The 27,841-nt window shown below is 43.7% G+C and overlaps 1 protein-coding gene across 1 annotated transcript in view; it reads right to left on the reverse strand.

The window, feature by feature from the left end:
• ASTN2 (astrotactin 2) overlaps nt 1–27,841 on the reverse strand; it is a 614,159-nt gene that overhangs the window by 154,310 nt on the left and 432,008 nt on the right. The window contains exons 15-16 of the mRNA XM_024762620.1: nt 2,599–2,732; nt 904–1,052 (exon numbers count right to left, since the gene is read on the reverse strand). Of these exons, the coding sequence (XP_024618388.1) occupies nt 904–1,052; nt 2,599–2,732 (283 nt within the window). The remainder of the gene's footprint in view (nt 1–903; nt 1,053–2,598; nt 2,733–27,841) is intronic.

Raw genomic sequence — 27,841 nt, forward strand, 5'->3', positions numbered from 1 at the left:
TTTTTTTTTTTTTTTTGCGGTACGCGGGCCTCTCACTGTTGTGGCCTCTCCCGTTGCGGAACACAGACTCCGGATGCGCAGGCTCAGCGGCCATGGCTCACGGGCCCAGCCGCTCCGCGGCACGTGGGATCTTCCCAGACCGGGGCACGAACCCGCGTCCCCTGCATCGGCAGGCGGACTCTCAACCACTGCGCCACCAGGGAAGCCCAGCTCAGGCTTTTGACCTACCCTGCAACCAGGCTGGCTCCCAGGCTCCTGACACTCCAGCACTCCAGGCCTGCCCTCATGGCCCAGCCTCAAGGCCAGCTCCCTCAGACCCAGGCTCCCCGCCTGCCATAAGCCAGACCAGCCCTGCAGACCCACCTGCAGGATGTCACAGCCTCCTGTGTACTCTTTAAGTAAACTTAAAGCACTCCTTAAGATCCACTTTCTGCATCTTCTCCTGCATGTCTGAATAATTTCCAAATCCTCTTCCTTAGCATGAAAGACAACTATCTCAGTACATCTCACTAGAAAAGACAATTCCTTGAACTTCTTTATCTCAGTCCCAGAGATAATATATTTACAGATCAAGGTCTTCAAAAATGTAACCTGTAGGCCTTCCCAAGTAGAAATGGGTAAATCCTTTTTTGAATTAACTAACACTTTAGTATATGACTTTGTGGATCCAATTTAGAGAATCAGAAATCCTCTACAAGTACAATTTGCTACCTTCCCCTGTAGAAAATCATACCAAAAAGCACACAGGTGTGGGAACTAGGTAACAAACACCAAACAGTGAAACTTCCCAGTGTCTTCCCAGTTCAGAGGACACCAAGTCTCCAAAGGTATTTAGAAAATCCCAGTTTCCCTCCTCTGTCACACCATCTCAGCGAAAGAGGAAGTCTTGAACTTTCTGCTTACCTGTGTAGAGGTCCGTATCTGTGTATTCATCCACTTTCTTGTGCTGCAGAATATAATCAGAGACCTTGGTCCCAATAGCTGGCTGAACATCTACCCACTCCAAGGAGACCACGGTGCTGGAGGGCTCTACTGCTGGGGAGAGCCGCAGCCTAGGGGGGTGACAGGGAAGGTTGTTTGTTTGCCAGCCAGTACTGTCTGGGCCCCAAGAGTTTGCACAGGTCAAGATTAAAAGCACAGGATTCAGTCTGGCTTCAACCCACCACCATACCCCTTGTGTAGACTTAGGCAATTAATTATACCTCTTTCAGCCTCTGTTTCCTTGTTCATAATGGGGACAAGAAAGAGCCACCTTTTGGATCAATGTGGAATCCAGTAAATTGATCCAAGTACCTAGTGTGTGCTCACAGCAAGTTGATTAGCTTTCCATTTGTTTAAACTATATTCTCAATGATGCTTCACTGTCAATTAAATTGGCAGTGCTTTCAAACACAGTCATCTGCCAACCTCTCTGCCATTCTCTTCAATCCCCCCAGTATATCAGTCAATGCTTTAATATCAATACTCCCTCACAGCGGGCAGGGATCCTGGGGAATCCTTTTACAAAGCAAGAAATAACAGAATGTTTGAAGGTGAGAATGGGGGGGGGGTCCTCTGAGAGAGGGAAGGGCAATCCCCCCATTTCATGGAAGGTAAAAGCAAAGCCCAGAAAAGGGGATGATCTGCACAAAGTCACACAGCAAACTGGGGACAGAACCATGATGGTGACTTTGCTTGTCCCCAGCCCAGATTCCTTCTCTCTTTCCACTATACCCACTAACTCTGCAAGGACTGTCTTACAATGGACCCTCAGTATTGGCTCCTGCCCAGACCTCCTCCACTCATCACACCACTCTCCCTCTTAATCACACTGCCCCAATCAAGAAGACCTTCCTTTACTTCCTCAAAGGGTGAGTTTCCTGAGTCAGGGCTTTCCCATGGGCTCTGTCTTTTTCCTGAAACACGTCTGTTGCCATTTGCTGCCTGGCAAACTCTGACTCTAATTCAGGTCTTCTCAGAGAGGCTTCCCAGACTATCTCCCTCTCCTCCAACTAAAGCATCCCCTCTTTGTTCTGTCCATTAGCACATCTTTGTTTTTCTTTCATATTTTTATTATTTAAATGTTTAAACGGTATCATGCTTTCCTGTTTTTGCTTTGACATCTGTCCCCCTCACTAAACGGTCAGTTCCCTAAGTGCACAGGCTGTGCCTGTCTTGCTCATTTATGAATTCCCCAATGTCTGACACACAGCAGGTGTTCAAAACTTATTTGTTGAATGAATGAATAATATAAAGTTTCTTAGAAAAGGTCCTACACTTTCTTTATCTCAGTAGTCCCAGTGGTCAACACAGAACTGGCAAAGCAGTAGTTAGTGCTCGGTAAACCTTTGCCGAATGGATGAGTGAAGAAAAGTAATGATGGCTGGCTTGGTGCTATTAAAATAGCACACACTGCAGTGTTAAGTGTCTACCTCCGAGCCACGATTCCATTCTGCCAAAGCTCCCTGCTTTCTCAAAGAAGGAGGTAGGCCCCCAGAGACTTCAGGCATCTGGTGAAGCACCTTAGGAACAGAAGCAAGCCATGGCCTGCACTGGCAGGACAAGAGTATGAGTCCATGGAAAGGGGTGGCCAGAGGAAGAGGGACCATACATACGTACACCGGCTGCGGGAGAGGGCTGCAGTTGGGGAGCCCACTGGCATCAAAGGCGCTGAGGTCACACCTGCACCAGTCATCGATCACGTCCCCTTTCCCTGAGCACCAGTAGGAGCTCATCAGTGCACTCTTGAAGGCCTGGAATAAAGGAGGACAAAAGAGATGATTATGACAATGGTGAAGAGATGGAGAGTGAAGGTCCCAGTGGCCATGACAGTCACTGACCCAAGCTTCAGAGGAGCTCTCCTGGGCACAGGACACCATCTCTTGCATAAAGCCCCAGCATTCTACCACCGGGTTCTTCTATTTTGAGCCATTCTCCACCCAACAGCCAGAAGGATCACTGAGACAGGATAGTAATAGCATCCACTGAGAACCTCCCCTGGGCCTGACACTCTGCTCTAAGTATATTAACTTATTTCATCTTCAGTACCTCACACGATAGCTGTAATAAAAATTATCATTATTTCCCATTCTACAAACTGAAAAACTGGGGCACACAGAAGGTAAGTAATTTGTCTGAGGTTCATAGCTACTAAGTGATGGAACTGAGATCTGATCCAAGACAGTCTGGCTCCAGACCCTGCCCTCCTTAACACCTTGCCACACTGCTTCTTGTAGAAATCTGACCATCTCACCACCCTGCTTTGAAACCTTCAGAGGCTCCCCATAGCCCTCAGGATAAAGTCTAAACTCCATGCTTTAGCTCCTGACCACCTTCTTAGTCTCATCTCTCACCACTCCTCTGATTTTCCTTTGCATGCTAACATCCACCCTCATGCAACCATTAACATTTCCACCAACAGTGAATTCCTGCTTATGAAAAGTGTGCTCTAAATCAGGAGACAGCAAAGTGTTTCTGCAAAGGACCAGACAGTAAATATTTTTGACTTTATGGCCAGGCAGTCTCTGCCACAATAACTCAACTCTGCCTTTGTAGCATGAAAGCGACACAAATTATAAATAAGTGGGCATGTTTGTGTTCCAATAAAACTTTATTTACAAAGACAGCCAACAGGCTAGACTTGTTCTGAGGTACACTGTTTGCTGACCCTTGCTCTAAATGATGATTTATTGATTGATTATTATTATTTTGGCTGTGTTGGGTCTTCGTTGCTGTTGCGTGGGCTTTCTCTAGCTGTAGCGAGTGGGGGCTACTCTTCGTTGTGTTGTATGGTTTTCTCATTGCGGTGGCTTCTCTTGTTGAGGAGCACGGGCTCTAGGCGCGTGGGCTTCAGAAGTTGCAGAGCGTGGGCTCAGTAGTTGTGGTGCGCGGACTCTATAGCTCAGGCTCAGTAGTTGTGGTGCATGGGGTTAGTTGCTCCACAGCAAATGGGACCTTCCCGGACCAGGGATCGAACCCATGTCCCCTGCATTGGCAGGTGGATTCTTAACCACTGTGCCACCAGGAAGTCCCCTGATGTTCTATTTAATTGCAATGTGCTTCATTGTCTCTCTCTTTCTCCCTCTCTCTCTCTTTTTTTTTTTTTTTAATACATCCTGTCCTCTCTACTGGAATACTCAACCCCACCCCCACCTTGGAATCCAGTTCACTCTTTTGGTCTCAGATGAAACCTTCTTTTCTATGGGAACCCTACCTTGACTTTCTTAAGCCTGTAATCAGGCTCCCCTTCTGGACACCACAACACACTAGACCACACCTAATCATCACATTCCCTTGCCTATCTCACCCAACAGACTTTGATTCCACAAAGGGCACAGGCCATGCCTTGTTCACATGAGTGCTCCCATGGGACTGAGAACACTTATTCAGTCAATATTTACTGAATAAATGAACAGACATTGAAAAACTGATCACGAGGCTGAGGTTCAGATGTGCTTTATGCTTTCGTCACTCCATTTACACTGACATTTCAAGGCACTGGGGATTCAAAATGTTTGACAGCTCTTTTTCAAACTTGGGGATTCCAGAGAATGTTGATCTCTTACTCCTTTGCCAGGTAACAGACTACCTGCTTGCTTGCTTTTTTCTTTTTTTTTTTTTACTTTCTGTGTACTTTTCCAACTAAAGCTTCACAAAACCTACTACCAAGGACACTTGATTACCCAGGTGACACTTTTTCCATCTTGCATTTTTTTGGTTGTTCTTTCTTTCTTTCTTTATTTTTTGGCTGCACTGGGTCTTTATTGCTGCATGTGGGCTTTCTCTAGTTGTGGCGAGCGGGGGCTACTCTTCGTTGCAGTGCACGGGCTTCTCATTGTGGTGGCTTCTCTTGTTGCAGAGTACGGGCTCTAGGCACGTAGGTTTCAGTAGTTGTAGCACACAGGTTCAGTAGTTGTGACTCGCGGGCTCTAGAGCACAGGCTCAGTAGCTGTGGTGCACAGGCTTAGCTGCTCTATAGCATGTGGGATCTTCCCAGACCAGGGCTCGAACCTATGTTCCCTGCATTGGCAGGTGGATTCTTAACCACTGTGCCATCAGGGAAGCCCTCCATCTTGCATTGTTGAAAAGACTCAAGTACAGCATGTTTGTGTAAAGTGGGTCTGGGGTCTGCCTCCTTAGCTACTCAGAACACAGATCTAGAAGGAGAACGTGTGTATCAAGGACACTACTGTGTAAGCCTCCAACACATTCCTCTCAGTGCCTCTGATGAGAAGGCTCCAGTTATTCCTGCCATATGTCCTTACTCATATCCTCTCCAAGGGGTGAACAAATGATCCAATTTCTCCTGAATTAAGAATAGTGACCCAAAGAAATAAAAAGAATTATAAGAGCTAATGTTCATGAAGCACCTAATTATACAGTGGAATGTACTTTAAGGGCATTAAAGTGTCATTCTCACAATAGTCCTGAGACACAGATACTGTGATCTTCATCTACAGGTGAGAACTAGAAACCGGAACAGTGAAGAAATATTCCCAAGATCACATAGCAAGCAAATGATGGAAGCAGAATCCCAACCCAGATCTCTGTGACTCCCAAGCATAGGTCTTTTCTATTTAACCACTCAGGACAGTGGGGTTGACTCCAGGTAGGATTGCCAGATTCAGTAAATAAAAATACAGGATGCCCAGTTAAATTCACGTTCCAAATAAACAACTTTTTTTTAGTATAAATATATCCCATTCAGTGTTTGCATATAAATTATGTGGGCCAGAGTCTGGCACACAATAATAGCACTGTTCTTACTACAAGTTAGAACCTAGGTTAGGAACAACATAGGTTCTCCTACTGGCACCAGAGGGGGCACTCTCATGAGGGCAGAAACCAGATGGGATGGGTCATGCTGACTGACAGACTTTCTTCTCCCTCCATTTGCCGGCTCCCTCTGATTTAAATTAACATGTACAACTGCTCGTGGTTTAAGATTCTGTAACATCTCCAGCTAGAGCTAAGGGCTTAATTATCATAATGGTGAGATCCAGGGCCATGGATGAAAGTGACACAGATGGTAAGAGATTGCCTTGGACTCCAGCAAGGGGAGGAGAGAGAACATCCTGTTTTGTGTACGTGTTTTTGTTTTTGCGTGTGTGCGTGTGCGTGTGTGTGTGTGGTTTTTGTAATCAATAGTCACTGGAGCTTGTGAAAAACAAAACAGGAAATCTCTCTGGACTTTGTGAGTTTCACCATCCAAGCAGCTCTTGGGAAGAAACATTGCCTGTGAGTCTCCACATCCACTGGCTCTTTCCCAAACCCTGAGGAACAGAACAGGGACTGCAGCAGTGGCCAGGCAAACCTTGGACAGAGCTCAAACACACCCTGATAAAAGGCCTACATCAAACAGGGAGCCCTCGCAAGGCAGCAGAAGCCAGCATGCATCAGCTCAGGTTCACTCTTTTCTTACATCTCCAGTCCTTGCAACACTCCATCCCGAATCCAAAGAGATCCCAAGGGAGGAACAGCATAGAATGTTCCAGCTTCCAGGGACTCCATAAATCATCTAAGTGAATCTGTTTTACAGATGCACATACAGTGGCCCAGAAATGCTAGTTGGCTGGCCCCAGGTGATAGAGCAACTTTGTGGTGAAATGACTCTATTCCTCCATTTAATCCTCAAAATTACCCTTTGAGATGGGTGTCCTATTCCCATTCACAGACACATGGATGAGTAGGATTTGAACTGAAGTTCGTCTGAATTCTGGCACCCTGGACTTTCCCAGGTCACACAGGAACTATAAATGCCAAGATTTCATCCAAAACATCCTTTTCAGCTGTTCTGCTTGTATCACGTGCTTATGTGTTGTTTGTTGTGTGCATGTGTGTGTGCCTGTGTGTGTTCTCAGAGGAAAATGAAACCTTACACTAGAGGCATTGTTGACTCCTAGCTTTTGAAAAAGTGAAGGCACTTAAGAAACAAATCCTGTACTTAATACAGGGCTAAGGGCTACATTTGCATGGTCATTGGTTTTCATGACAATGAAGGTTTGCATTTCCACTACTAGTGAATGCTTCCAACTTCTGGCTAATTAGCTAGCAAACCAAGCCCCTCAGGATGCAAAAACAGCCACAAAAATGTTAAGCAATCAAAGTAAACTAGGATTTATTCTTGACTCCACTGTTACTTCCCTAATTGAACTTTGCATAAGTTGTTTCTCTAGTTAAGCCTCAATTTGTCCATCTGTAAAATGAGGACACAGAAGTTTTAGTTCGGAGGGTTTAATTAACTGAATTTCCTCCTCCATACCACATGCCATCTAGATGCTGAGAAAGACGACGGACAAGACCCAGTCACTAACTTCAAAGGACTCACAGTCTAGTGATGAAGGCGCACACAATTACAATTAATATGGTTGAAATGCTGTGAAGTAACATGCAGGAGGTTATGGGAATACAAAGGAAGAGGACTTTCCAGCTCTAAAAGCTTTGACAATGTCTTGGGAATCTTAAACTTCAAGTTAACACTCCGTATTTGATTAAGATAGATTCTTGGGACCATCTATACAGAATGTCACTAAGCCTACGAATTAAATTCCATACTCTATACTTACAATGACTATTTTTTACACTGAAAAATTATACTCAGGGGCTGACACCAAATCTGCTATTTTTGATACGGAGATGGTTCTGCTTTGTATAACCAAAAAGATGCCCTGAAGTCCTCACTCAAAGCTTCATGAATGTGTTATCTTCAGTACTAATAAGCTTGGTCAGGTGGTGCTCAACCCATACCAATTGAGGAGATGAAAGGCCCTCTGGAGAAAGAAACAGATTACCTTTGTGCCACCAGGCTTCCTTTTAGTACCTAACACAGTATCTAGCAGATAGCATAAGTCAGCCAATATTTGTTAAATTGAATTAAAAATTCACGTGGAATGCTGAATGAAATGAACCAAGTTTATAAATGACATCATAAAGCCAGGAAAATGTGTGTGTGTGTGTGTGTGTGTGTGTGTGTGTGTGCGTGATGCTCTCCGTCCTCAAGATTACTTGTATCTCCCACATCAGTGAAGGGCACTCCCGTCAATTTGGTGCCTCCAGACAGAAACTGAGGGTTACCTGGGCTCCCCCCTCTACCTCATAACAGGTTTCAAACCAACTTCTCTCCCCCGGCCCCATGGCTGTCTCCTGGGTGCAGGTTAGTAATGCCTCTTCTCTAGGCAATTGTCATAGCCCCTGGACTGGCCTTCCAGCTCCAGTCTTTTCCAGCACATCCTCTCCCAGCTTTCTAAAACATCACTGCCTATTCCACCCCCTTGCTTGCACCCCTTCAAATACTCCACCACCTTCTGATTGAAGCCTCTACTTCTTAACCTGATTTCAAAGTCCTCTTTGTTGTTCAGCCTGTGGCTTTTCTCCCATCTTCTCCTTACTGTTCCTACTCTGTGCACATACCATCTTATAGGAGCGCACTGCTTCATACCAAGCCTTTGCTCATGTGCCTTTGTCTAAAATGCCCTTTCCCCACTTATGTTTCCTTGCTGAAATCCAGGAAACTTTTTGTCCACCAGGACCCTGTCACTTGAGAGATTCCGTCTCTCTCCTCTCGTTCAATTTTTGCACGTCACAGTCCCTCGCAATTTGCTTGTTTATGTGTACTTCTTGCTTATCAGACTGGGAACTCCTCCAGGCCAAGGCAATATGTTTGATTCGTCTCTCTCTCCCCAGCTCCAACCAAAAGAGTCAACACATTGTAGGGTCCCCAAAATATGTGTTAAATTCCATAGATATATGTAATAGGATGCTCGGCCAAAGAATAAACTTGCATACTTGCTGGTTTTTTTTTTTTTTTCCAGCAAAAGAGATGACAGAAGTGCAATTGGTCACCTTAAAAAGACTAAATTCCTTGATATCGTTGAAAAGGGGTCAGGGTGGTGTATGGAAGTAGAATCCCTTTTGGAGGCATTTGGGATTACTGCTTGGAGGAGAGTAGGTTGATAGTTCTTTGCCCAGGAAGTACTTGGGTCTACAATAACATGCTCCTATGTTCCTAGAGAGAGATGGGAGGAAGGGAAGTGGGTGACATTCTAGTTTTGTAGGAAGACTAATTCCTGAGCCCACGCTGACCACATTTGATTGGTCAGGAGGGACTAGGATTGATGAACATATAGAAGGGTTGACGAGGACATCATAGCAGTGCTTGTGCAGAGGCAGAAATAGTGGTTTACAACCTGGCCTGGACCTCTGGGATAGGACCTACCTGAGCCACCTGCCATTCAGTCATCAGCACACCCCCTAGAGTGGCTATAGGAGATGCGAATCACTCATTGCCCTGGTAGTTACAGGAGTTGGAGACCAGGGGGCTGGAGCCCCCATTCTTCGGGAAAAAAATAAGTAATGCCGGTGTGTCCTGACAGTGAGGAGATTAAATGGTCATCTCGTTACAAATCAATGACTGCATACTTAAGCAGCATGTGTGAGAACATTTGGGAAGAGAAGTGGGTAATGTTAGTTGACCTAAGATTTCTTATTCCCAAACAGAGCAGGAAGGCAGGTGTGGTGACTTTAAAACATGACCCTAAATATCTTTGACATTTCCCTCACCATGAGGCGGGATCCAGGTTCTCTCCCCTTGAGTCTGGGCTCTACAATTGCTTGATCAAAGTAAGTACGGCTGCTTCAATTTCTGGGCTCAGGCCTTAAGAAACTGGCAGCTTCCACATCATGCCTCTTGGAATGCTCACTCTTAGAGCCCAACCACCATGCTGTGAGGAAGCCCAGACCACATGGAAAGGCCACATGTAGGTATTCCAGGCAACAGACCCAGCTGAGGACCCAGCCAACAGCCAAGGTCATCTGCCAGATGGGTGAGCCACAGACACCTGCTGACTGCAGCTACATGAGGGAACCAAGTCAGAAGTGCCCAGCTCAGCCCCGTCAACCCCCAGAACCATTAAAGACAATAATAAAATTATCATTGTTTTAAGCCACCAATTTTGGGGATTGCGTAGGAATGAATAACTGGAACCGCAGGTAATTCACTTCTGAATAATCCTGAAAGATTACTTAGAAGAGGTAGCAACTAGGGAGCAGCTGATCAAAGGGAAGTAGACACCTTAAATTACATACTTATCCCAGGAGTTAGAGGGCTCTGAAGTGCATACACACATACTCATTGCCCCCGATCCCTGGCATTTCAGACCTGAAAGAGTCCTGAAAGGTGAAACTGGCCTTTACAACTTTGCACAGACTGAGGGGCCCAAAAGGAAAAGCGACCTGTCCAAGTTTACGACCACAAGAATCTGTCAGAAAATAAGCTAAGTTTTTCATATCAACTAACATTCACTATATAAGGCTGCTTACCTTTGGAACTGGCTTCAAGCCACTAATTTGTTATGCTTTTAGATAGGAAACAAACATAATAGCAACATTTACTGAGAGTGTCATAAGCATTTTAATACACATTATCTCATTCAATCCTGTCAATAGCCTTATGAAGCAGATTCTGCTGTTACCATCCCCATTTTACAGGTGAGGAAACTGAGGTCTGAAGGGTGAAACAACCTATTCAAAGTCACCCAGCTGAAAAGTGGTAGAACAAGGATTTGAACTCAGGTCATTTGATCCTACCATCACGAACAATATTCTCACTAACTAGAGGATATTAGTAACAGCACTTAACATTTATTGAGTGCTTACTACAAGCCAAGCACTGTTCTAAACACTTTATATGTATTCCTTCTCACAACAACCCTAAGTATTTTAGACATGTTAACTCATCTAATTCTCCCAACAACCTGTGAGGTAGGCATGATTGTTATGTTCCATTTTACATTTATGCCCAAGATCCTAGGGCTAGTGAGTGGCACAGCCAGGATTTGAACCCAGGGAATCTGGCTCTAGAGCCTGTGCTCTGAAATGCAAAGCCTCCGAACACCCAACCCATTTTAAAAAAAATGTTATTTATGTTCCTGATTCCCCCCACCTTTAGCATATACTGAGATTTTTCACTGTACCTAAGGGAATGGGCCAATGAAAATGCTATAGGTAACTGCCACTTACATTTAAGTCAAACGTGAGCAATGTTATATAGTTCAATGTAACAGAAGCCTCAGGAGTGAATAAAGTCTCACAGGAAGAGGCTACAGAGCTCAGACACAAGAATCCCAGGGAACGCTAACATTTTCTGCCTAACTTGCTGTGTGACCTCAGTAAGTCATTTACCCTCTCTGGGCCTTATTATCACCTGTATTTTCTTCAACTTGGACGTACATTCCACAGCATTGCTGGTTCTAATCATTTTCGGATTTGTGTTCTGGATTTTGCTTTTTCTCAAAGCTGTCCACAATTTTCTCACCCCCTTTAAAAGTTCTCATCCCAGATATACTGCCTGGGATTCTTAAAAATTCATGCCAGTAGGCAAAACCATGGGGACAGTAAAAGGATCAGTGGTTGGCAGGTGTTGGGGGAAGGGAAGGATGAACAGGGGAGTGCAGAGGATTTTAGGGCAGTTAACCTATTCTGTATGATATTATCATGGTGGATACACATCATTATACATTTGTCAAAACTCACAGAGTGCACACCAAGAGTGGACCTTCATGTAAACTTTGGACTTTTGGTGATAATGATGTGTGTCAGTTCACTGACTGTAACAGATACATTACCGTGGTGTGGGAGGACTCTGTGCGGGGGTGGGGAGTGTATGGGGACTCTTTGCACTTTACACTGGGATTTTGCTGGGAACCTAAAACTTCTCTTAAAAATAAAGCCTATTTTTAAAACTCCTGCCGGAACACTCTATGACATAAATCACAGCAAGATCCTTTTTGACCCACCTCCTAGAGAAATGGAAATAAAAACAAATATAAACAAATGGGACCTAATGAAACTTAAAAGCTTTTGCACAGCAAAGGAAACCATAAACAAGACAAAAAGACAACTCTCAGAATGGGAGAAAATATTTGCAAATGAAGCAACTGACAAAGGATTAATCTCCAAAATTTACAAGCAGCTCATGGAGCTCAATATCAAAAAAACAACCCAATCCAAAAATGGGCAGAAGACCTAATAGACATTTCTCCAAAGAAGATATACAGATTGCCAACAAACACATGAAAGGATGCTCAACATCACTAATTGTTAGAGAAATGCAAATCAAAACTACAATGAGGTATCACCTCATACCGGTCAGAATGGCCATCATCCAAAAATCTACAAACAGTAAATGCTGGAGAGGGTGTGGAGAAAAAGGAACCCTCTTGCACTGTTGGTGGGAACGTAAATTGATACAGCCACTATGGAGGTTCCTTAAAAAACTAAAAATAGAACTACCATATGACCCAGCAATCCCTCTACTGGGCATATACCCTGAGAAAACCATAATTCAAGAAGAGTCTTGTACCACAATGTTCATTGCAGCTCTATTTACAATAGCCAGGACATGGAAGCAACCTAAGTGTCCATCAACAGATGAATGGATAAAGAAGATGTGGCACATATATACAATGGAATATTACTCAGCCATAAAAAGAAACAAAATTGAGTTATTTGTAATGAGGTGGACGGACATACAGTCTGTCATACAGAGTGAAGTAAGCCAGAAAGAGAAAAACAAATACCATATACTAACACATATATATGGAATCTAAAAAAAAAAAAAAGTTCTGAAGAACCTAGGGGCATGACAAAAATAAAAATGCACATGTAGGGAATGGACCTGAGGACACGGGGAGGGGAAAGGGTAAGCTGGGACGAAGTGAGAGAGTGGCATGGACATATATACACTACCAAATGTAAAACAGATAGCTAGTGAGAAGCAGCCACTTCCCAAGCCCTAGAGGGGTGGGATAGGGAGGGTGGGAGGGAGACGCAAGAGGGAAGAGATATGGGGATATATGTATATGTATAGCTGATTCACTTTGTTATACAGCAGAAACTAACACATCATTGTAAAGCAATTATACTCCAATAAAGATGTTAAAAAAAAAAAAAACCTGCCAGTTAACATCTTCTCTGTAGAAGAGGCCCCACAGACGATGAGCATGTCATTGATGGTTTTTGAGGAAAGGGGGGAGTGGGATGAAGAAGAGAGACACCCCTATTACGCATTTCTTTACTCTAGGTCTGGTGCTGGAACATCTGTCTCTTCACTCCTATAAGACTCCTAGCAACCTGTGGATACGGCAGCTCTTACTGTTCCCAGTAATCCGTACAGATGAGCCAATGTAGGATCAGAGAAGAGATACCAGCCCAGGTGCCCCAGATTGAATGCAGCAGAGCAGAGGGCCTCTAACTCTGAATCCCAAGCTTTGCCCCCTGACCTCCCATACCCTACCCCTCAGTTTCAGCCTCTGAGTTAGATCCCCCCACTCACAAGGCCACACAGTAAAGGAATACTAATAGGCAAGGACCCATTTCCTTATGAGAAATTGTGCAGCTCAATCTATAGCTCTATAAATCACAGGAACGACACCTAATTTCCCCTGTCAGGATAAAGTTTGCTTTTCAAGCCATTCTCGCCTGAATGATGAGAGCCTGACAGAACAGCTTGTTAATCTGGGCGACAGGGGGAAGACGTTTAGGGGCAGCCAAACCCCTTCTTGCCACACTTACCTCTGCTAATGAAAAAAATATTAGAGAAATAAATATACAACCCACTGAGACATTCCTACACAGGGCTCTGTCAGCTGTCTGTTTCCCAAGATGTACAGAGACAGGATGATATGGTTATATGATCCTCAGGCAAGGAGCTATTTTTCTTGTCAGTTCACTCCATATTTTAGCTCCCATCCATCTCACGTAGAGGATGAAGTGCTGGGTTTTAAAGCATTAAAAATAACAGGGAGCATTTTTGAGCAAACCTATATGCCACACACAGTGCTCCGTGTTTGCCATGAGGAGTTATTTCATTTGCACAGCAATGCCACGATTCAGTACCTCTATCACTCCCATTACACAGAAGATGAAACTGAGGCCTCAGGGAGTCTGGGTTCCTTGCCTATGTCACATAGCCAATATTTGGCAGAGCAAAATTCAAACTTAAATGTGTCAAATTCCAAAGCCTGAATGTTTTACCACTGTGAGCTAATTTAATCCTCATAAGCCCGTATATTAGGTTGCATTGTCTCCATGCAATCTTTGAAAAAGTTGAAACTTTAAAAAGATCTGGGGGCTTCCCTGGTGGTCCAATGTTTAAGACTCCACGCTCCCAATGCAGGGGGCCTGGGGTCGATCCCTGGTCGGGGAACTAGATCCCACATGCATGTCGCAACTAAAGATCCCCGCACACCGCAGCGAAGATCCCACAGGCCGAAACTAAGACCCAGTGCAGCCAAATTAATTAATTAATTGGGCTCGTGTGATCAGGTGACTTGCACAATGTCACCAACCTAGGGTGACTCAGATTCCAACACATCACCTCCTGCCACCATGTTTTTTTTTTTTTTTTTGCGGTCCGCGGGCCTCTCACTGTTGTGGCCTCTCCCGTTGCAGAGCACAGGCTCCGGACGTGCAGGCTCAGCGGCCATGGCTCCCGGGCCCAGCCGCTCCGCGGCATGTGGGATCTTCCCGGACCGGGGCACGAACCCGTGTCCCCTGCATCAGCAGGCGGACTCCCAACCACTGCGCTACCAGGGAAGCCCCACCATGCTTTTTACACCCTATTTTCCAGCTATGCTTTCTCACCTCTCGCCTCTTACAAGCTATTTTCTCTCCTTGGAACACTCTTCCCCCATCTAATAATTTCCCCCACTGACCAGTCCATCAGCTCTCAGCTTGGAGACCACCTCTTGCAGTCCCTGGTCCCTGGGATAGACCCCTTCCTTTGTAACACATCTCTTCCCACCTTCCCCTATTACAAAACTTATTTTCCTGTGTTGTATTTTATTGTCTGTGTCATTGCTTGTCTGTCTCTCCTAACAGACTGTACAAATTGACGTTGGAGCCCTGTCTACTTTGTTTACCATTTAATCCCTAGTGCCTGACAGAGTAGGGGCCCAGTAATTGATTAATCAATTAGTCTGTCATAAGTTAATTAATGTTAAGAACCCTAATCCTGTCACATCTCTGTCCCTTTGCCTCCTGTTGGCCTTAGCTTGGAAGATTTCTCCTTTGCCTGGGGCCTCAAGATAATCCTGGGCTCTTAACCTCTGCCATACTGGATGCTCACTTTACTCCTGAGACCAGCCCAGGAGATCTAAGAGCCAAAGTTATTAACCCAAAAACCTTCCACACCCTCCAGTAAAATATGGAAGGGCTTTTGAGCTTTTTGTACAAAGCATCCCAAAGATCAGAAGGAACAAGTGCAAAATTACTTTGAAGACTCTTTCTTAAACATTTATGCAAATTACACTCCGCAATAGACTTTGATTGCTTTTAATATTAAAACAATGGAGTTTTCCCCAAAGTGTTTCTCATAGTATGATTCCTGGCCCTCTTGCCTCATTAATGGCCTGAAACACTTATTAGAAGTTCAGATTCCCAGGCCAAACTCAACCCACTGAATCGGAATCTTGGGAGAGGTGCTACAGAACCCATGATTGAATACACTCCCAAGTAATTCTTAGGTATTATTAAGTTCAAGAATCTCTGATCACTTTATCCTGTGGCTTTAGATATATCCTGGCATATCACAGTGTATCCCCCTGAGTCAGGGTACTTCAGTTTGAGAATAAAAACTGACAGGATTTTTAATAGATACGCTTCAGCTTATCAGATACAAGGGATGGTTTGGTGTGCATATTTGAACTAAACAGAAATAACCCTGTTGTTTTGGCCAAGAGTAGTGGGACCAAAACTGGCCCAAACTGGAACAATCACATATTTTCCCTGGGAATTTAGATTCAAATGTTCATCGCTCTCGCTGAGTGCTTGAACTGGTATGAGATGCAAGGCTAGGCTTGGCTTGTCATGTTGAGCCACATGGATGGAAACCAGAAAAGGTGGGAGGCGGAGGAGGAAGGAAAGAGAGAGAGGAGAGAGAGGAGAGAGAGGAGAGAAAGGAGAGAGACAGACACCAATCAACTGCAGAGGGAAACAGAACGTCAGGCTCCAGGATTACTGCTGACAGTGGCTTCCTGGATGCTGGTAGCTCAGCTGCGCTCTCTGTCCTTGAGTTACATGAGAAATCACTGTATCATTATAATAATTTCTCCATTTTTCGCTTAGACTGTTTCAGTGGGTTTCTCTTTTTACCAATAAAAGAGCTATGACTGAGACAAGTATAAAGATTGTTTCCTAGCCTGGCACACAGGGCCCTTCACACAGTGATGCCACACAATCTCCTTAGCTCATCTCCCACAACTATAGTCTTCCTTGGTCCTACCTAACATCTACATTAAACCACCTGCCATGGACCAGACAGGCAACACACTCTGATGTCACTGTGTCTTTGCACATGATTTCCCTCAGCCTATAATGCCTTTACCCCATTCTACCTGTGATCAAATCATACTCATTATTTAAGACCCACTACAACTGCAGTCGTCTCTGGAAACTCTTTTCTGATTTCCCAACAGAACTGAAGGCCTCCACTGCACCTTGGACAATACATCTGTTAGTGAACCACAATATTTTATAGAACTATTTATTTGCATACCTGTCCTCTCCACTGAACTTTGAGTTCTTTGCCTTATTTTATCAGAAGCTCCTACACAAGGCCTGGCCCAAAGAAGGTACTCCATAAATGTCTGTTGTATGAGTAAGTGTTGCACGAATGAATGGTACATTCTGAGGACTAGAAGACTGAGAGCTCTTTGGATGTCTAATCCATGTTATCCTAGTAGACCTGCCCAGTCGTCAGGGTAACAGACTGTGCTTACATTGTTCCAAACTGTCTCCAGACCATTTGTCCTGCCTGTCACTGAGCTGATAGCAATTGTGAAAGTGATGAATGAGCAATAGGAAACATCAGTTATAACTCCAGAGAGAAGACACAGCCATATCAGTAGCCTCATACATCTAATCGTGAGTCATCTTCCCAAGGCATCTTGCCCTGTGACCTTGAACTGCCAAGAGCTTCTCAGTCCTGTACAAATCCAAGTTCTTCAGAGGATGGCCCCTCCTCTCAGCCTGTCTCCTACAAGGCATTGCTCCTGGCCCACTCAGTCCTGGAAGGGGAAACCTGGATGGAACTCACACACTTTTCCTAAGGGAAGCCTTTAGCCAAGGATCCCAGCCCCACCCAATAGACAAGACCTGTCTTCTAAGGCCTGCTGTCCTTTGACAGTAACTCCTCTCCCCTTGTGGTGAGAACATCTGGAGATGAGAGGCAGGTGGGAAGCTTTCAAGTGGAGGATCTGTCCAAGGCTGTGGAGTTTATGTTGCTAAATGCTAGCTGAAGCTAGTGGTGAGTTCCTGAGTAAAGGACGGCAAAACTTCCCTTCTGTGGCCACTGGTGACCCCATTTTTCCAGTACATCCATTTTCCCTTAGGAGGCATCTGAGGGAGGTGGTCTCTCCAGCTGGTGGGGCTTCCATGGTTGGGCCTGTGGGTAGGGGCAGGGAAAGAAAGGTCGGAGGAGAGGAGGGGACATGCTGTCTAGACCCATACTGAGTTCACCTTTGCCTTTGAGAAGGTGCCTTGGAAATCTGGCTAAAAAATTATGGAAAGGGAGATTCCTACCAGGTTCATTGTAGCCATATTTCCAAGCTGACAAGCTGGACTCTGAGAAGTCTTGATCCCTTAATCTAGCAAAGGACGTTACAAATGCTGGAGGGATGGCAGAGCATGGAGGTTAAGAATACGATCCTTGGAACCAAACCCCTGGGTTCAAGTCTCAGTGTCATCACGGAGCAAACTTGATAAAAGTGACGTCAGTTCTCTATGCTTCATTCCCACAAGTGTGAAATGGGGATGTATTAGTACCTACCTCAATGAAGAATGGCAAAAGAATAACTTATAAAGTGCCTAGAATAATGCCAGAACCACATATATGTTCACACATATACACATATTTGATAATTAAAGAGTACTGACAAAGCTTTTAAACTTGGATATTCTCTAAATGGAAGCAAGATAGTTATTATGAATTATTATTGTTTATTATGAATGTAGTAAAGTTATTTACAGGCAACAGTGATTCTAGGCACATCTATGCTCAGAATTATTTTTCCTCTTTTTAACATTTTTACAATGGGGAAAAATATGTCATCAGAACCAACTATCAGAGACGGCAAGATTACCTTTACTTTGGGGAAGCATGCCTTTCCTCGTCTCTGTGAACTGACTACCCTTGCAGTTTTTTAATCGGCTGATGCCTGAAGGTAAGGCAATTACAATTATTGTACACCTACTCTGTGCTGGATGCTTTAATCAGAAGCAATAGCAGAAGCAGAAGAGAGAAGGAGGAAGAGAAGGAGAAAGAGGAGAAAGATGAAGAAGACAAAGGTAGAGGAAAGAAGCTGCAACTACTGTTGATCGAGATTCTAATCACTCTAGGCATTGATAAGTGCTCTGCATATATAATCTTATGCAACCTAGCAACAACTCTGTGAGCTGTGACCATCCTCACTGAGATTCTGAGTATTTAACTTATAGCTCCAGAATATCTGGTAACGTGAGAATGTAAGCCTAGGTCTATCTGATTCTTATACTGCCCTTCTTTACATCTGTCATCTGATATAATACGCAGAAGCAACCTCAGCATCGAGTCTTCTTATCATCCCCATCTGACAGATAAGGAAATGAAGTTCGGGTAGGCTAAGTCACCTGTTCAGTACAGGTAAGCAGGTAACATCCAACAGGTAAGCAGATTTGGAATTCAAGTCTAGATCTGACTGACTCCAAAACTTGGGCCCTTTCAATTACAGCTCACTAAAGCACCTAAAATTTCAAAATCTCACTAAGAAGTCTGTTTACTTTGAATGTAACTAATATAATTCCCTGAAAATAAAAAAAAAATAGTAAATAAAGCTGTCTATCTATCTATCTATCTATATATATATAAGTATAGAGCTATACCAATATGGCTACCTTAGACATATATCTAAATTCCCATTTTCTCCCGTTCCATTCAAAATGGGATCCGCACATTCAAGAAACAACTATGGGAGAAGCACCATGGAGGGATGGACGGAGTCTCACTAATGTATGATCCCCACCCCCAAGCAGCTACCATGCTTCCACTTCCTGGCATTCCCTCAGAGTTTCTGAAGGGAAGCGATAATTTCTGGAAAGGATTCAGGTTGGGCAAACTAAAGTTGAAGGAGCCAAGCCCAAGCTCTTTTAAGAATGGATTGACGTGTCTAAAAAAGGGTTGAGAAGAGGGTGTTGGCTTGAGTAAACAGGTCCTTGTTGAGTTTTAAGACAAGAACTTCAAACAGATGGTGTAACCAATGTCAGCTTCTAAAAGGGCTGAGAAGTGACCAAAAGGTAAGAATGGAGCAAGATGTTTTATCATCAAGGAAAGGTGAGGAAAAAGATAGTGACAGGAGGTTACTCTAGATTCCAAGAAAAGCTACTTGATGATGGAATAGCTTGTCCGTGTCCAAGAGTAGAGGAAGGACCAATGATGCGGTAGTCTCTATAGCTTACGTGTTGAGACCACAAGCTATGGGGCCACACAGACAAGGGTTTAAATTCTGGTTCCATAACTACTGGCTTGTGACACTGATACGAGATTTTCCCTCTGAGCTCCCGTTTCCTTTAGCGAGCCAAAAATCATGTTTTGAATACTATGAGCATGACAGTAAAGATAGAAGCTATTGTGACCCAGGGCAGATCCCAAAGTCTGGAAGCAAGAAACTTGGATTCTACCCTTAATTCTGCAGGCAAGTAAAGCAGTCTCTGTGTATTCTAACTTCTTTCTTCATAAAGCGTACATTAAGAAGGACACGGGCGTACTGAGTTCTTTCAGAGGCTAATACTCAGAATGGCTGGGATAAGACTGAGTCTGAGATAAGAAACAGACTCGTGATGAAAAACAATTACAGGAACCGGGCATGATTACCAGAAGGAAAGTCCAACGGAGACCAACGATGTCATCAAACACCTGGAAGCCTGGCACTTAGAACTAGGAGAGAGGACAAACTTTCATTGAGCTGCTTCTATAAGCCAAACGTTGCCGCTAAGCACCTTCCGTGGATTATTTGTTAATCTGCAAAACAATTCTATAGACATTATTAATCCCATTTTACTCATGAGAAAAAAAGAAGCTTAAACACTTAAGTACTGTGCCCAAAGGCACAAAGACATTTTGTAGCAAAGCTGGTATTCAAATCCTCATCTGATTCCAAAACATATGTTCTGTCTGGTAAGTCAATAGGTAAGTCCATCTCAGCACAGTGTTGATGGATGGAACTGGAAACAAAGACAGGGCATGTACAGGAAAATAATTTGACTCAATATAAAGAAAGATATTCTAGTGGTGAGAGAACAGGCTGCTCAGGGATCACTGAGCAAGCTGTTCCTGGGAGTATCCAACACAGGCTCCTGCAGGGTACGGGTGCAAAGAATCAAGCAACAGACTAGGGCTGGACTAGATGCCTGGGGAACCTCTTCCATTCTGACTCTGTCTTCTCTTTCTTTCTCACACACAGTGTTTTGATCATAAAATATAATAATGAAACGTGGGAGAGATGAAGGAGGAGGGACAAGGGGAAGAACAGGGAGGAAGGAGAAGACAAGTAAGAGCTTGTCTATACTCAGCACTCGCTATGCACCACGCACGAGGCTAAGCGTGTTAGATGCCCATCTCATTTAATACAATAGCCTCAGAAATTAGGTATTATTAGCCCCACAACACATCTGAGGGAACTAAGGCTCAGAATCCCTTGCCAAAAGTCACACAGGAGAAAGGGAACAGCCAGGACTTGATGACAGATTTGACCGGCATCAAAGACAAAACTGTTCTTTTAGATCACTTTGGCCTACAAGTCTATCAATACTGGCTGTGGTGGACTGCCAAAAAATCAAGCCTGGTCGAGCCTCTAGACCTAACTACCAACTTACAGGAAGTACAGGGGTAGAGGAACGTGCTAAATAATACCATGGGGCTGCAATGGGCAAAATCCCCTGGGAACTATACCCAGTTTTCTTGATAAAATATCACAAGGAATAAAAAGAGTTGGAGGAAGAAACCTATAGATTAAAGGAGACTTAATTACCAGCCAATCATAACGTTTGAATCTTATTTAGATCCCAATCTGAACAAACTGGTACCAAAAATATAAGACAATCTAGTAAACATGAACAATGACTAGATATTTGATGGTGTAGAGGAATTGTTAGTTTGGAAAGCAAGGCAATGATATTGATATTTTTGGAGTCCTTATGTTTTAGAAATACGAACATTTACATATCAAATTATATAGTGTTTGAGGGGACAGAGCCGGCGATGCAGGCCTGCAGTAAGTTGATTATTAATGAAACTAGAAGATGATACGTACATGGAGGTTCATTATACTAGTCACTTTAGCTTTGTACATGCTATACTTTTCTAAACTAAATTGGTTTGGAGTTAGGTAGCAGAAAATCCAGGAATATGACAGTGCTCCCCCAAGTGGGAAAATCTGGAGATGAATGTAAAAAAGAAAAGAAACATGTAGTTCCAAGAAGAAGCTAATTACTTGAGGGTTTCTCCTCTTCTCAGGACTTAAATTTATGGTCTGGGACCCTTCTGCTCAGAAACTCAAGGAATGACATGACTCTATTGACCAGAGAAGGCTCTGTACAGATTTACCAACTGTGTGATGGTACAAACTCATGCTGCTTTCAAACACATCTGCCTGGTGAATTGGGAGGCACATCTGGAATGACTTTTTTTTTCTCCTAAGATTAGAGAGAAATAGGCAGAGAGAGTTGAATTGTTGGTGAATTCTCTCTACGCCCTTAGCATCACTGCTGACTGAAGTTGCCTAATGACCCAAGAAGAGCCCCCTGTGAACAGGGATAAGCTCCAGCAGGGATGGGGCCTGCAGCTTGCTCTGTTCCTGGAAACCCAGCACTACCCTGGCCGTTTTGCACGACACCCACCCAGATAAATGATGGTTGTATGACAGATGAGTGCTTGTGGGACAGCTGGAAAAGGGATTCCAGCCCCAGCTCTGACATTTGGTAGCCCTGTGGGGCTTCAGAGGGTGGTACCCACTCTTTGTGAGCCTCAGTTTCCTAATCTGTAAAGTGAAAATAAACACTGCTACCTTCATAGGACTATTGAAAGAATTAAGGGAGTTAGTGTATGTGAAAGCACCACGCAAGCATGCTGATGCAAGGTGGTCATTCATTTTTCACACATTCATTTAGTTATTCTCATGAAAAATATATTTATTGAACTTCTACTATGAGTAAGACACTATAGTAGAAGCTATTGGTGCAATGCTGAACAAAAGTTTGTCCGGATCCTGGTCTCATGGAGTTTACCTCTTAATGTACAGGAAAATATTTTGACTCAATATCAGAATGGATATTCCAGAAGTGAGGGAAACAGGATGCTTAGGGGTCACTGAGCACACTGTCACTGGGAATATTCAAACACAGGCTCTGTAACATTTGTGAGGTGTGGCAGAAAGGAATCAAGAAGTAGACCAGGGTTGGACTAGACGTCTTCATTCCTGAGTTTATCTGCTCTTCCCTCTGCATTGGCAATGTTGTCGTGATAAAACAAAATAATAAAATGTGGAGGAGGAGGAGATACAGACATTAATCAAACAATTAGAAAACATACATAAAAGTATAATGAGAGGGCTTCCCTGGTGGCACAGTGGTTGAGAGTCCGTCTGCCGATGCAGGGGACGCGGGTTCGTGCCCCGGTCCGGGAAGATCCCACATGCCGCGGAGCGGCTGGGCCCGTGAGCCATGGCCACTGAGCCTGCGCGTCTGGAGCCTGTGCTCCGCAAATGGGAGAGGCCACAACAGTGAGAGGCCCGCATACCGCAAAAAAAAAAAAAAAAAGTATAATGAGAAATTATGATAACTGCTATGAAAGAGAGATAAAAAGCCTCAAGAAAGTAAACCAATAAACAAACAGGGGGATCTTATGAAATCTAGAAGCCTCAGCAATCTGGTGGATGAATAGCAGTCAAGTCAGTGGAAAGGAGAAAGGAGGGGGAGGGTAAAACAAGTTCCAAGCAGAGGGAACAGCACGTACCAAGGCTCTCTGGCACCACAAAGCACAGTTCCAGAAAGTAGAAGATCAGGAGTTGTAAGAAGTGAGAAGCGCAGCCCCTTGCAGGCCATGGTAAGCACCTGGGTCTGGATCCCGAGAGCAGCTGGAGGCCAGTTGAGGGTTTTCATTGGAAAAGTGATGTGAGCAAGTTTTAACTTTGAAAATATCACTCTGGTTACCAGGAAGAAAATAAATTAGAGGAGGTGAGGGTCATTGTTAGCCGGTTAGGAAGCTACTGCAACAGTTCAGCCAAGACTTGGACCAAAATGGGTAAAAGTGGACATATTTGAGAAATTCCTAAGAAGACAATTCTACAAGGTTTGTTAATGAGCTATAGTTTGGGGGTGGGGAGTGAGCACAGGAGGAAGGACAAACAGGTATCAGGGATGTCTCGCTGGTTTCCAGACTACAAGAACTGAGATGGAAATCCAAAGGTGCCTATCAAAAGAAAGGCAAAGTCATCTATGGCAAATGTGGTGTCTGCGTGGGTTACACATGAGGAGAAGCTACTGTATTTCCACTGGGTGGAGGGAGCCAGCCCTGGAATGAATGGGGGTGAATCAGTGTAGACAGCAGAGGTAGTCTATTCTTTCAAATCTTTTGGCCACTGAGTGAAAGAAATGAAGACACAGTGGCAGGAGAAGGTAATATTAGGCAATGATAGTGTCCTCAGTAGACTTCCATTTTTTTACCCTTTATTAAAAAGTTGAAGGGAAGTAGCTAAGAGAGAGACCACAGCAAAATGAGAAAAAGCAGAACCGCTCAGATCACACCCTGGCTCCACCAGTTCTTATTTATAGGATCTTGGGACAAGTGATCTAACTTCTCTGTGCCTCAATTTTTCCCAAGGGGAAAAGAAAGATAATAATAGTGCCCATCGTGTGGGGTTGATCAGAGAGTTCAGTGAACTAAGTACATAAAGTGTTTGAGCTGAGCTCCTGGCACAACTGAAGTGCTCAGTAAGTGGTTGTTCTTAAAAGTACCAGGAAAAGACATTCTGTGATTCTCTTTTTTATTACATTTGCTAACTGAATTCAATGTCCCGTGGGGGAAAAAAAAGCTCTACACTCTTGACACGCAAAAATGCTTGCATTTGCTAAGTCTGTTTGTCTTGCATATCTTACTGAATCTGGTAGTTTTCTGGTCTCGTGAAATAGCTATGTTTTCCAGTTTTGCAAGCAGACAAGCCAAGCATTAAGTTCCTCTTTTGTAATTGACCATGAGCGTGTTGAGTAATATGTGGATTATATCCCCCTCTTTTCTTTGATCTTCCCTCTTGCCAAGAACTGCCTGACAGCCTGGTTCCTGGCCAGTTCACCTCCTTCTCATAATGCACCGATGGAGAGGAAGTGGCCCACAATAGCAGAGATTTACTCCAGATTATAAGTACTTGACTTTCTTAATCCCTAAGCAAGGAATTCCCTGAAGGAATATCAGAATGAGAAAGACATATGAACAATGGTTTTGAGTAGTGGTTCTCAAGCTCAGCGTGCATCAGAATCACCTGGGAAGCCTGTGAAAATAACAATTCTCAGCCTCACTCCTCTAGAGAAACAGAATCAGTAGGAGGAAGCCAGGAATCTGCATTTTTTAAATAACACTTCCCCCATTCTCAACCTAAGTGATCCTGATTGACTTTTGTGACGTTCTGAGTTCCAAGTCTCCACACGCCACTCCACACTCCTGACCTCTTATTCTGCTTTACTTCCCCTCCCCTTTGCCTTTCAATATACCATGCTTTTCACTATTTTTATTGTTTACTTTCTATCTCCCACATACACTCCAGTAGAAATTAAGTCTCCAGATGGTTGAAATATATCCCTGTTTTGCTCCCTGATGCATTCTGAAAGCCCAGAACAGTGCCTAGCCCATGGGAGATCCTTAATAAATATTTGTTAAAATTATTTGAACTGAGTCCCCACCCTCCCAGACATCCCATATATGGACTTCTGCAGTGGACACCCCAACTCACTAGTCCTCTTCTCTTAGTGTTCTACAACGTTTGGGTCAAAAACATTTAGAAAATTTGCTGATGCCATGTAGCTTTTCCCCCAGAAGAAAAATGCAATAATATATAATTCTGCATAAACTTTCTGGCGATGGAGATCCAACAACCCTTCAAAATCAATGATCTGCAGACCTGAAATTAATAACCCTTGACATAAAACCAGCCCTGGTCCCTACAATTCACCCTTCCACTGTTGATGATGTAATTATTATGCAAAAATGCATGTCTGGTTATGGCTTTCCCTTGACCCCCAATCTTCAAGAGTTCCCTATAGTTCACATGGTACTCCAATCCCTCAGCACAACGTTCAAAGTTTCTGCGACCCAGTTTTCTGCTCATCACTTCTCGTTTTCTATCTCCCAAATTTTTCACACCTATAGTAAGAATGATTGACTAAACATACATTTTGGACACAGACTTCCTGGGTCAGTCACTAGCTGTGTGATGTTAGATGAATTATTTACCTAAGTCCTCAGATTTTATTTTTAATTTGTGAAATGGGCATCATAATGCAAATGTGCCAGGGGATAGAGTGAGAGAACACATACAAATACACGCAAGGCACTGAAAAAATGCCAGGCATACAGCTGGCACTCAATGCTTGTTGGGTTTTTTTCTTCTATTCTAAATGTTTGTCACACAGCATTTGACATAACTTTCTTTCCTCTTCTTTTCCAATATACCTTAGTCTAGACCAAGGTTTGTCAAATTTTTTTCAGAGGACTACAGTAAATATCTTTGGCTTTGCGCGTCCTACTGTCTTCTGGGGCAACTGCTCAACTGAGCCGTCATGGCAGGAAAGCAGACATAGAGATGTGTAGACAGATGAGTGTGGCGGTGTGTCACAAACTTTATAAAAACAGATGGCAGGCTGGATGTCACCTGTGGGCCAGAGTTTTCCAACTCAGGCCTAGGTCAGCTTCAGAATCTCACAGACTTGGGTTCAAGCTTCTCTGAACCTCAGTCTCATCTATGAAATAGGGATGATAATAATATTCCCCTCAGAAGTTCTTGGATGATTGAATGAGATAAAGCACAGAAAGCCCATGGCAGTTTTTGGCATATAATGTACATCTGGTACCTAGGATTATCTTTGTCATCAACAGAGTAGTCTCAAGCTATATCCACCATCTGTACACACCCACCTTCCCTGCTGCAAGAACCTTTTCCAGATTTACCTCCCCCCAGAGTTTCTTTCTCCCTCTTTTCTAACACTGTTGGAATGTCTATTGTATTGTTTGAAAATAAGTCATGAATTAATGTAGCATGTGTAAGCAGTTAGTTACTTATTTGGCTCTTCTGCCTCATCCCCTAGACTGTGAGGTCCTTGAAGGTACAATCTGTGTCGCGTCTCCCTCTGTATTATCTCTCCTCACACAGTATCTACACACACCCAATGAGAGGCTGTGGTGGTGATGCTGCTGCAGCAGTGGTGATGGTGGTTGTGATAAGGGTAGTGGTCACAGTGGTGGGCACAGCTGTGGTGGCAATAATGGGGCGGGGGGATGATCTTGGCTGTTAATTTCTTTTCAAAGAGCAGTCATTTGGAATTCTCTTCTCAGTTTGAGCCAAGAAGTGTAAATTGAGCAAACAAATCTTTCTGGCAGAGGGAAAGGATCTGCTAGAATATTAGAAAACCACAACAAGACCAAAATTACACATGGTTCTTCCTAGGGCAGCATGGAAAGAAAAAAAATATATCACATTATTGGAATTCAGGGGACTCGGGCAATAGAAAAAAAAAAAAAAAAGCATCCAGATCTACAGAGTATTTTATAGTCTTCAAAACACCAGCAAACAGTCTCTTAATTTTTCTGCTTGAGAGCCCTATGGGGAAAGTTACCACCATTTCACAGATGAGGATACGAGTCTGAGAGAGACAAAAGACATCGCCCAGGTCAGAAGCCATGGCTGACTACTTCAAATTCAGACTTGGCTGTGTGCCCTAGAGCAAGTCATTCCTGTCTCCAGGTCTCAGCTTTACTATTTGTAAAATACAGAGGGTATGATTTTAATACCCATCTCTACTCATAAATGCTGTGTCATTGGGATGGAGTACAAGATATGTGAACCTTTCTCTTCCCAGTATTAACTTAAGGAGTAAAATTGGTAATATCTTTGGATGGAAAATAAATTGCAGGTCACAAGGTGCCTCATCCAACATCAAAATATTTCCCTTATTTTCAGGGCAGAACCTAGATCTGACCCTAGATCTGTCAAAAGGGACTGTGGGATAAAGTTAGCCCATACTTTTCATCATACAGATAAGGAAGCAGACCAGGACAGTAGAAGTATCCATGCCCAATGCCATATAACAATCAAGGACAGAACCTGGTACAGAGTCCAGGTGTCCCAGTTCTTCCAAAGAAAACTCCCAACCCCCAAATGGATAGGGGTAGATACTGTAATGTCTACTTTATAAATGAGTAAAATGAAAGGTCACCCAGACGATCAACGGGAGAGATGGGACTCAAATCCAGCTCAGTCTGGCTCTTCACCATGACACAATTTTTTCTCCTGCATTTGGAGCCTCTTCTTATTCACCCAAAGGCTAAGTTAATAGCCACACACAGTCTTGGTCATTTAAGCACTAGTTGTGCTTAGCTAAGCTCCGTGGCTTTGGGCTGTGTAAGGGTCATTTAACAGGTGGAGGGAGAAGATGGATGCATTAATCAAATTCTCCATCATTAAGACTTTTTTTCCTGCTTTGCTTATTCAGAACCACAGCACAAAGTGTAATGAAAGGCTCCTTTCCAGCTGAGGCAGAAGGCATCATCCTTTCCCATGCATTCAAG

This window comes from Neophocaena asiaeorientalis, unplaced genomic scaffold (assembly GCF_003031525.2).
Source record: "Neophocaena asiaeorientalis asiaeorientalis breed wild unplaced genomic scaffold, Neophocaena_asiaeorientalis_V1.1 scaffold78, whole genome shotgun sequence".
Taxonomy (NCBI): Eukaryota; Metazoa; Chordata; class Mammalia; order Artiodactyla; family Phocoenidae; genus Neophocaena; species Neophocaena asiaeorientalis.